A 12,372-nucleotide genomic window follows, 5' to 3' on the forward strand; every position below is an offset into this window, starting at 1 on the left:
CTATAGCAGAGATGTCACTCAAGCAACTCCCGTCCATGTTAAGTTTGGCCCACGGATGCTCCGGAGGACTCCATAGGGGTTGCTCCAGCCACAAACCTCGTTTAGCATTAAACACCTCGTTCTCCACCGTAGACAGTGTCACCTTCCGCCGGACCGCCGAGATCGTCCAAAGCTCACCGTTGAACAACATGTTATTCCTAAACCGCCAGATCCACCACAAGGTGAAGGATAGGGTAATAGCCTCCTTGTGCAAAATGATCCCCTTCAGCCACTGAAAACAATCCCTTTCCAAGAAGGACCACCCCGTACTAACCCCGCCAGCCATCAGCACCTCTCGCGAGTACGGACAATCCCGCAGAGCATGCAAAATGGTTTCATGGGGGCAAGAACATCGCGAACAGGCGCCGGACTCAGAGAGCCTCCTGTCAGCCCGTACCTGGTTCGTTGGAAGGGCTGAATGCAGACACTGCCACAGGAAGAACTTAACCTTCTCTGGAATCATTAGCTTCCAGACCCTCTTCCAAACTATATCCCCCTCTGTTGACAAACCCGGGGTCAGAAAACGATATCCAGAGGCCGCTGTGTAACAACCCGAGTTATCACCCCTCCAACCAAAGTGGTCCACTCCCAAAGAGGAATTGACGACCCGCAACCGTTGGACTGAACTAGTCAGCTCTGCCGGAAGAGCAGTATACAAATTATCAAAATTCCAAACTCCACTAACCCAGCAGTCAGCGACCGTTTTGTTGATGTCCGCAACATGAACGTACGGGACTCTCCCGCACCAAAGCCCAGTACCTGACCAATCCGTGTACCAAAGGGAGGAGGCACCCGACCCTAGCTGAGGCTCGAAACCTTCCCGAAGAGAAGGAAGAGCCTTAACTAGACTTGACCATATTGGAGAAGCACCTCGCCTGTTTTGAGCACATAAAACAGAGTTCCCGTGTAGATATAAACTCTTGAGGATTTGAACCCAAGGCCTCTGTGGAGCCGTCAGCAGATCCCATACTAACTTGCCAAGGAGAGAGACATTAACTCTTCGCGCCTCCCTAACCCCAAGCCCACCAAGCTCCTTAGGTTGAGTAACAACGGCCCAACTCACTGGGGACCAAAACCGTGTATTGTCAGATTTTGCCCAAAGCATACGTCGACAAGCCTGATCAATTTTATTGCACACTGCCTGAGGAAGCCACAAAGTTTGCATGCTATATACTGGAATAGAGGAGATGGTAGACTTCACCAGGCACAGCCTACCTGCCTTATTAAGGAGCCTGGACTTCCAAGCTGCAAGTCTCCCCTGGATCTTATCCATCACATCATGAAAATCAGCGCACCTTGGCTGTCCCTGAGTCATAGGAACCCCCAAATACTTTCCGATCTTAGCCGTGTGACCAATCCCGAGCAATCCCTCCAAAGCATCTATCCTCCGCTGTGACACCCTTCTGGAGCTCACAAACTTAGACTTGCGATTAAGTATTTGCGATTGAATTAATTCGCAGTTACTTTTTTTTTATATTTTATATATCTGCAATTAACAATTGGTTATTGACTTGACTCTTAATATGAGTAATCGATCAAAACGAAAGTTGCAAAAGCAACAGCATGTGATTCTTCTGCATTTACCAAACTCTATATAAAGCTCTGTAAGGAATAAAAATACCATCATCTATCTTCCAGCCTCCACTTATCAAAATGAAATATTTTTCTCTCATGTTTCTTGCATTTTGGTCTATATATTTCCACCTGTTTTCTCTCTTCACATTAAACTTATTATGGTTTGGTCCAAATATAGGTGTCTTTACATTAGAAAATGAGACCGATTATTTGGCACTACTCAAATTCAGGGAATCCATATTTACTGATCCATATGAAATATTCCTTTCTTGGAATACTTCTACTCACTTTTGTAACTGGCATGGAATCACATGCAATCCCATGCATCAAAGAGTTATAGAGTTGAACTTGCGAGGGTACAAGTTGAAGGGATCCATATCTCCTCACATAGGCAATCTCTCTTGTATGAGAATCTTGAGACTCTCAAACAACAGTTTTTTTGGGAATATCCCTCAAGAATTGGGACGGCTGTCACATCTGCAATATCTCAGTGTCGGAAATAACTCATTGGTAGGAAAAATTCCTACAAATTTGACATGTTGTACTCATCTTAAACACTTATTCTTATATGGGAACAATCTCATTGGCAGAATACCAAATGAAATTGGCTCACTTCGAAGGCTTCAAGAAATGTATGTTACTAGAAATCAGTTGACAGGAGGAGTCCCATCATTCATAGGGAATCTTTCATCTCTAACTGATCTCGTGGTCGTTGAAAACAACCTAGAGGGACATATTCCACAAGAAATATGTTGTCTTAAGAGCTTGACAATTCTATTACTGGATATCAACAAATTGGCTGGGGCATTTCCTTCTTGTCTTTATAATATGTCATCTCTTACTAGAATGTCGGCTGCAGAAAATATGTTAATAAATGGCTCTCTTCCCCACAACATGTTCCATACCCTCCCCAATCTCCAAACACTTTCAATTAGTCATAATCAATTCTCAGGCCAATTCCCATTTTCCATCACAAATGCGTCTAACCTTTCAAAACTTAATATCGGTCGAAACAATTTCGTCGGACAAATTCCAAGTCTGGGGAGGTTACAAGATCTTCAAAAACTTTCTTTGTCCTGGAACAATTTTGGCGACAATTCAATCAATGATTTGGAGTTTTTAAACTCATTGACAAACTGTAGTAAGTTGAAAGTCTTGTCTATATCTTACAACAATTTTAGTTGTCATCTACCAAATTCTTTGGGCAATTTATCCACCCAACTTCATCAATTATATCTAGGGGGAAATCAGTTTTCAGGTAAAATTCCAGCCGAGTTAGGGAATCTAAAAAACTTAATTTTGTTGACCATGGACAATAGCCATTTTAAAGGGATTATTCCGAGCTCATTTGGGAAATTTCAGAAGTTGCAAGTGTTAAGCTTAAGTGTAAACAAGTTGTCAGGACATATAGGAGCCTTCATAGGCAACCTTAGTCAATTGTTCTTTTTTAACATTGAAGAAAATATGTTAGAAGGAAATATTCCTCCAAGTATAGGAGACTGCCAAATGCTACAATACTTGTTTCTTTCAGGAAACAACTTTAAAGGAATCATACCTTTAGAGGTTTTGAATCTTTCCACTCTAATAAACTTGACTTTGTCAGAAAATTTATTGAGTGGCAGAATCCCGAAAGAAGTGGGCAATCTAAAAAATCTCAACTTCTTAGATATTTCTGAGAATCGCATGTTTGGTGACATTCCTATAACCATTGGAGAATGCATAATGTTGGAGCACCTTTATTTGCAAGGAAATTCTTTACATGGAATCATACCATCCTCTTTGGCATCTCTCAGAGGTCTTCAACGTTTAGACCTCTCAAGAAACTTTTTGTCTGGATTAATTCCTAAGGCTCTAGAGAACCTTTATTTCCTACAATATTTCAATGCATCTTTTAATATGTTGGATGGTGAGGTACCAACTGAAGGTGTCTTTCGAAATGCAAGTGAGTTAGTGGTGACTGGAAATACTAAGCTCTGTGGAGGTATTTCTGAACTGCATCTACCACTATGTCCTGTCAAAGTTAAGAAACTTATTGCCAAACCCCGCAAGTTCAAGTTGATTGCAGTAATAGTTAGTGTGGTTGCTTTTATTCTCGTTCTGTCGATTATTCTAACTATCTGTTGGATAAGGAAAAGGAATAAGAAACCATTTTTGGATTCCCCAACAATTGACCAGTTGGCTAAAGTTTCCTACCAAAGCCTATACAATGGAACCAATGGATTCTCAACTACAAACATGATAGGGTCTGGATATTTCAGTTCTGTCTACAAAGGAACTCTTCAGTTAGAAGACAAAATTGTTGCCATAAAGGTCCTAAACCTTCAAAGGAAAGGAGCTCACAAGAGTTTCATAACTGAATGCAATGCACTTAAAAATGTTAAACATCGAAATCTGGTACAAATTTTGACATGTTGCTCCAGCACAGGTTACAAAGGTCAAGAATTTAAAGCTCTAATTTTTGAGTACATGAGAAATGGAAGCTTAGAGCAATGGTTGCATCCTCTGACACTTGGTGCAGATCGCCCAATGATATTGAATCTTGATCAAAGATTAAATATCATGATTGATATTGCTTCTGCATTGCATTATCTTCACCATGAATGTGAGAAACTGATCATTCATTCTGATTTGAAGCCATCTAATGTCCTACTTGATGATGACATGACTGCTCATGTAAGTGATTTTGGCATAGCAAGACTTCTCTTAACAATCAATGGTACCACTTCTAAGCACACAAGTACAATTGGAATAATAGGGACTCTGGGCTATGCTCCCCCAGGTATGCTCTCAAATCTAGGTGTTTATATATTCTAATTCTCATTTTTTTTGTGTCAACTTGTTATTTATTAGTATTGTGTATATATTGAATTTTTTAGAGTATGGAATGGGTTTTGAGGTGTCAACTTGTGGAGACATGTACAGCTTTGGAATTCTTATGTTGGAAATGCTCACCGGAAAAAGACCGACGGATGAAATGTTTCAAGATGGTCAAAATCTTTGTAACTTTGTTGCAATTTCATTTCCTGATAATCTTTTGCAGATTTTGGACCCACACCTTATTCCAACACATGAAATGATTGCATTCAAAGGAAATGATTGGAATCTTAATCCAAATATTGAGAAGTGTTTAGTTTCACTTTTTAGGATTGGACTTGCTTGTTCTATGGAATCACCAAATGAAAGAATGAATGTGGTTGATGTCACTAGGGAGCTTAATCGAATTAGGAAGCTCTTTCTTGTTGGTGAGTAAATATAAATCTACTTAATTCTCCACATATAACTAGTCAACACACAATGGTTATTGTTGTAATTACTAGTTTTCCGTTGAAAAAAAAGTTTAATATATAGTTTATCTTTGTCTTTTATGGATTATTATTTATAAGTAAATGAAGTTTTCCTATTCAAAATTAATTAGTAAATTTGAGAATTTTTCGTGTTTTATCTGTATATGAATCTTCATAAAATAGACGTATTTTAGCACATGTATAGTTCAATGTAAAAAAAAATCATTTCATAATTTTTCTCATGACATGCATAATAATCTTTAAATAGATAATTAGATACACCTATAATAACTTATGATTACTAGCTTCAACTATTACCTGATTTTGTTTATATAGATAAATTTGATTTTTCTGACATATCTTGTACTATTTTTGAAAATTACAAATGTAATATAATATATTATTGAATTTCAGGTGTTGACACTTGAGCCACTTGAAAAGGATTACAGTTAGAATGAAATATCAGCTATTTTGGAAACAATTAAAGTGAATGCAATATGATGTGTTGCCAATAAAGTTAAATGGTGCAAAAATGCCTATTAATGTACCCGAATTTTCTATCATCTAAATAAACCAGTTCATCTTTCATGGAACATACATGTACTTAACAAATGTAATACTCCATCCAATTAGTAGTACTTTCATGTTTTTATTTCCTATGACTCGTAATTTTCCGAATTTTGTTGAAAAAACATAAAAATACTCTTGATCTAGCTATTTATCACCTATGTTGTACAATACCAATTTGTTTATTTTTCTTTTGGATTTGAGGGAGTCCAAAAACTCTTTAATAGTAAGTGTAGAAATGACTATCATTTAAGATTTTTTTCTTCTGACCTTAGTTTATGAGGTACTGAATTCGTAAAAGTTAATAAAATAAATTTATAAGAACTATGAATTTTACATTAATGATTACATCTAAAAAAAATTCAATGTATTTACTCTTATTTAATCCAACATAAGTATTCAATGTTTTCAATCCAATATAATTATGTCTGTTTTTGATAAGTTTTTCTCCAAACACTTATTGAAAAAGAAAATAATAAAGTAAAATAAATTAAATTTAGGTCATTCATAAATTAATTTATAAAAATTATCTCATTTAACTTCTTCAAAAATTGATTTAAATTTAAAAAAGAAGTTTTTTTTCTTCTAGAAGTGTTTATCAAGAAGTTTAATTCAAAAAGGTATTAGATACTCTTGCTTGTTAACTTTAGTACAGAGCCTCTCCAATATAAAACCACAATATATGACCATGGATTGTGTATAATTAAGTTAGTTATAAAACCAACAAAAATTATGGGAAAACAAACCTAAGTTTGGCCCCATAGTTACTGAGTATGTAGTAATAACAGTAACATTTACAAAAAGCAGCTAAACTAAAGCCACTACGGAAAATTCCATAAATGTTTGAGGAAGGTACTATCAACCTCTAACGTAGGATCCTTCACAAAAGACAACCATGAGGATTGAATTGGGGATTTGCCACTAATTAATTTGTTCTGCAATTTTCTATTTCTATGCGAATATATAGCAGCACAGTCTCAAGGCCATTATATGTCATCATATTAATGTGACTTATTGCAAGATTTGCTGACTAGAGTGTATGCTATATTTTCTTGCCAAAAGTCATACATTTGTTTATCTCCTAATGATATTTTAAGCACATGATAAGGTGATTAATTGCTGATAAACTTTTTTTATAGAATTTATATTCACTATATTTATATCCTGAAGAGTCTTAAAAAAATGCATGGTAGATCACGCAGCAACAAAGTGATAACATTAACACCTATTTGGTTTGCGCTTTGTGAGAAGGGCATAGCCTTCAATCAAATCTGTCGTAAAACTATTTTTTATGCAGACTTGCGGGTTGCCAGCATCTCAGTTCTTCAAAGGAAAAACTATTCAGGCTTTTCCATAGAATATTATATTATCCGTTCTCATACTTAAGTTTGAAAAAAAAAATTCTTACCTAATTTTATACATGCGTGATTTTAATAACTTTAATCCTCATTAATTAAGTGCATTTATATATTTTTTATCAATATTTTTTTTTAATAATAATAAGAAGGTTCAAACATAATGTCTTATAAATACAATTCACTAGACTGATTTCAGAAGTTGTTAAATGCACCTATGTATCTATATACACGTGTGATTACTTATATACCCAATCTGCCCCACTAATTACACCTTCATTAAGTGTATAGTCGTTAAAAAAGAAAGGTTAGACATGTTTTATATTCAATATTTAATTTAATATATTTATAAATTTTTATTTTATTTTTATTAACTATAAAATTATTTATTAAATTAAGTTTTATTATCAAATTAAAATTAAAGTTAAATCACATTAAGTTTTATCATATATTAAGTATTTATAACATTTTAGTATCAATGTATAAAAAGAAAATTTCATGTATGATTTTTTAAGGTATTTAACATAGTTGATATAAAATACAATTATAATTTTAATTTTACGCTACCAAAAACATTATTTTAATTTAAAAATTACGTTTAGTAATGAAAATAATTAAGACATTGTCAATAGTATTTTAAAAATAGTGCATATGTATCTAAAAATATATATTTTATATATAATTATATTTTTAGTGGAATATGAATTATTTATAAATTTTAATTTATATACAATGTGAGTGTAAAACTTTTTTTTTTGTTACATATATGTCTAATAAGCATAAAAAATATATTATAATAAAATTTGATTATTTGTATCTCTTAAATTCTTTAAAAATGAAAAATAAAATAAGAGATAATGGATACTATGCAAAAGTAAAAATAAGAATTAGGAGTAGAAGAATAACATCAAAAAATTTATGTGGAAAATCTTCTCAATGTGAGTGAGGACAAACTATAGGACCTAGTTCAAAAAAAACATCTCCACTATAAAAGTAAGATTACAAATAGTCTTTCTTGCTTAAGAGAATTATTGAAAAAATCTTACCTTTCTTAAATGATTATCTCTCAATTCTCACTGTGTGGTAGAATCAACATACTCTCAAAGAGGAATACAATAATTTTTTCACTCTATTTCACTCTTTCTCTCAAAAAAGGATTCTAGAATGGATTGAACTTTACTAATCTACTACCACTCCACAAGTCTATCCATTTACCGGGGATAGAATGACTGTTCCATTTCATGGATCTTCATTCATGATTTTTCATTCACAATTCTCCATTCATAACCCTTCATTTATGACTCTTCATTCATGACTCTCCATGAGATATTAATGAGTTTTTTAGAGAAGCACACCAAGTCACTATAGTATATAAAAGGAGTATGAGTTGTTAAATCTCACAGATTTGGAAGATATTTATAACTTCTACTATCCTAGTAAAAGCTTGAAATATAAAGATTCACAAATATTATAAACATGATGTTGTTCATAATTCAATATTGGAATTTGTTTACAGGGGAAATTGGTTTATGGATTCTTTATATTCGGACTAGCACGACAAATGTTTCAATTTAGGTATTTAGCACTTTTAAGAACAGAAGGCGAAGTAGAAAGAGTTAACAGTTACTAATTTCCAAATGTTCATCAATGATTATCAAAAAATAATGTTCATGCACATAAATACTAAGACGAACAGAATGAACAATGTATATATTTGCAATGCAAATCATGTTCAAGTTGCATAATATTCAAGCATTACAGTATTGAGATTCTATAACTGCGTGATTACAAGAAGAAAAGACAACTAAATGACTCCTAATTCTAAAAAGAGAAGAAAAATGGCCGAGAAGTGGTTATACCCAGAAACAGTTCCTTGCACGAAAGCCATATGCGCAAGCGGTGAGTACTTGAGAGTTCAAGTATGAGTTTTCTAACCTCGTGCATGAGGTTAAATACTTCTATTTATAAATCTAATCAATAGCGGTTGAATTTCAAGTTTGTGTGTTGTGGGGTTGTAACTGCTATCCACTATGCTTGACGTGGGTGTAAGTTATGCAACTTCTAGTAACCGTCTGTAATTTCTTCTAACCATTTTTCCCACGTATTCTATTTCCTTGACCTATGCTTTAATAACCACCCTGGTGCAACCATAAGGAATCTTCGATAACTTCCCTATTTCTGAAGACCGTATTTACTATACTTACTCGAAACAATTTCTTTTTGATCTCAAACACGAATGTATAAGAATTCTTCCCTATGCTTGGTAAGTGTAGGTGTTATCTTTATATTCTTTCGAGTAGTATCATATAAATTTTGACTCTTGTGATCTTCGAGTAGGCCTAACAGAATTATAAAAAGATAACAAATAAAGTAATAGTAAAACTGAAAGATAACAGTATGTAAAGTTGTTGAGATTGAGTTTTATCAATCTCACCTTAATGTTCTCCTAAAACTACATATATATGATTTCTATCATCAAATATCATTGAATTCATTAATATCATTTCAAATTAATTTCTTGCATTTAGAAATTCTAAGAAGTTTAACTCAATCGTTTCCTTCATTCATCTGGTTAGAAACCTTACATTAAGTTTGAAAACTTGTTCAACTAACAACTCTAAATCTATTCCTAATATTTAGAGTTATTAGGTGATTTGATTCAAAACAAGATGCAAAAAATGTTTCCCAACCAAAATCTAAATCAAAGATCAAAGATCAAAAATAAGTAATCAAATCACCTTATTATTAAGAACGGAATCAAAATTACTAACAATGAATAATAGATAATCATATATATATATATATATACATATATACATATATAATCAAAAGAAGTACATGATCTGATAGATTACATTCAATCTCAACTAAAAGAAAGGATCAGTCACTCATGATGATAAGAACCAATCCAAAATACATAAAAAAGAAAAAGTTGTAGAAGAAAGATCCCAGAATTTCCATTCCCAACTAATTCTTGAACTCCTTGCTTGCTCTATAATTTTCGCTCAAGTCTTTATGATAATCTCTTTATTTCTCCTCCCAATTCCTTATATAGGTGTAGCAAAATAAAATACAATATGAAGGAGAAAGAGTAAACCACTTAGCCCTTTCCAAATGACTGAATAATTTATAGAATTATTCATGGTGAAACAACTACATTAGTTGAGCCCTTGGGAATCTATTTAACTCCTGGGAAACCAAAATTCTACACCACTTTAGAGTCATTCCACTCGGTCATTTCCAAATGGTTGTGTGGTTTGACCTTTACTTCAAATCTTGTTCTCTGCCTTTGAAGGGCTCAACATCTTTTAAAATAGTTCAGTCTTTTGGAAACAACTCAACCCTTTTAAAAGGGTTCAAACCTTTTCCAAACATTTAAGCGAATTGAAATTTTTTGAGACATTAGATCTTCATTGAATCTTGCAAGACATAAAATAAAAGTTTTACTATTTCATCATCTCTATAAAGTAATTAATTTACGCAACTCTTTTGAATTTTGAAATATTTTAGAAATAAAACATATTTCTTTCAAATTATAGTTCAATAACAAAAGAATTAAGTTATTTAAATAAGATTGACACCTATCAAATATCACTTTTCACACAAATATTTATAAGATATAACTCTTCATGTAGTATTTCATTAATTAAGAGAGGAACCTCAACATATAATAAAGGGAAAAAAAAACGTGTAAGTAAAAGAAAAGATAAATAAACAAATGACTATCAGTATGAATGCATTGATCGAGTTAGAAAAGAAACACAGCATTATCTATAATTCCATTAGTCAAAACTACATTATATAAGTTGAGCAAATAGCTTATCGATAAGAAGGGATATAAAAAATAAAAATAAAAAGAAATAAAGTCATGTATCTAAAGTGCAACTTGCTCATATGAAAAATAAAAAAATAAAAAAAAATGTTTTCTAATAACATCTCAACCAGTCAACGATCGGTCAGCTGAGAGTAATCGAAGCCAGCTGGAACTTGGATCATTCATCACACATTCTCATATAGAAGATTCATGAAATAAAATAATATACTGTTCTTTTCCCCTTTGAACAAGCCATTTTTCTGTACTGACCCTATTTAAATATGACGCTAGCGCTAGCTCATGCATGTTTGACAAGATTTGACCTCAGTTGCAACTTGAGACAATTATGGCCTCTTTCATTTGGGACAATTTCAATCAAACAATACTTATATTATCAAAAATCATTTTGTATTTTTTTATAAGATTTAAACATGTTTAGTTTGTGTTAAATGAGTGAATTTTGTCTTTAGTTTTAAACTTTTAATAACATTTTTTTTTTGTTTTCCATATTTTTAAAATTTGAGTGTAAAATATTTTTTTTTATTTATTAAAAGTTGAAGTAATTATTTTTATTCTCTAATATTTTATTTTAAGGTGACAAATAATATTTTATAAAAAAATTAAGATAATTAAAAATAATAGAAGAGAAGAAAATATAAATAAAAAACGAATATATTTGTAAATTGTTTGGATTAAGGAAAACAAGAAAGAAAAATTAATGCATGGCATTTTTAATTAAAGTATGTTGGATGAAGTTATGTGTTTGGAAACGATTATAAATGAAGACTATAATCTAATTGATGAATAAACGCAGGTAATGTGAAGTGATATAGATTGAAACACAGTGCTGTAATGCATAGATGTTAAATAGGTAAAATCGCCTCAGCATGTAGGTAGGCCCTTGACCCACAAAAAATTGGCGGAATTTTTGACGGGTCGAATTACACATTTTATTTTATTTGGCATGTTTTGTCTAGTCTTTTCGACCAAATGATGGATTAGGGGTGGGGTTGATTTCTCGAATTCTCTAACAAATTAAATTAAATTTGTTATAATTTAATATATATTTTATTATTTAGATATATTAATTTATATGAATCTTTTAAGTATCGAAAAAAAATATATATTAAAAGAGGTACTAAAAATAAATATATATATATATATATATATATATATATATTTAATTTTTTTGACAGACTAATATGTCAATTTGTCAATTCACTCGTAGACGGACGAATCAAGACATTCAATCCATTTTTATTTGATAGATAAGTTTGACTTAACTTATTTTTGATAAACTGATTAAAATGGGTCATAACAAGTTGGACTGTCCCATTTTAACATATCTAATGTTAAAATTGGATCTAATTTATCAGATCAATCATTCTATCTGAAAATTGGTATGATGGTCAATTTGACAATTCTAAAATATAGGTGTTTTAGAACTAATATGATAATTCAGGAAAAAAAAATCAATTTTTAAAATTTAAATATTAAATATATTTAATAAAAAAATTATAAATTGTTTTATCATTTTTAATAATCTTCTTATAAAAATATAGTTTAATCATTATATTAATTTATAATTTTTTATATTTTATATTTAAATTTTATTTTATATTTATTTGAGATTTTTTACTCTAAATACAAATTGTTATTATTAATATATTGTTATATTTTATTAAAATTTAAATTTAATTTTTATATTTAGACTTTTATATTTTCTTTAAATATTAAA

General features: G+C 31.6%; 1 protein-coding gene across 1 annotated transcript; it reads left to right on the plus strand.

Annotated features, from left to right (window-relative positions):
* Positions 1 to 1,341: 1,341 nt before the first annotated feature.
* On the plus strand, positions 1,342 to 6,598 carry LOC109815796 (uncharacterized). The gene is made up of 3 exons (XM_083066983.1): positions 1,342 to 4,393; positions 4,491 to 4,856; positions 5,313 to 6,598. The coding sequence occupies exons 1-3, from the start codon at positions 1,693 to 1,695 to the stop codon at positions 5,324 to 5,326; spliced, it is 3,081 nt and encodes a 1,026-aa protein (XP_082923109.1). The 5' UTR covers positions 1,342 to 1,692; the 3' UTR covers positions 5,327 to 6,598.
* Positions 6,599 to 12,372: the final 5,774 nt, after the last annotated feature.

The sequence above is a fragment of the Cajanus cajan genome, chromosome 11, assembly GCF_000230855.2.
Source record: "Cajanus cajan strain Asha chromosome 11, NIPB_CcT2T_4, whole genome shotgun sequence".
NCBI classification, from domain to species: Eukaryota; Viridiplantae; Streptophyta; class Magnoliopsida; order Fabales; family Fabaceae; genus Cajanus; species Cajanus cajan.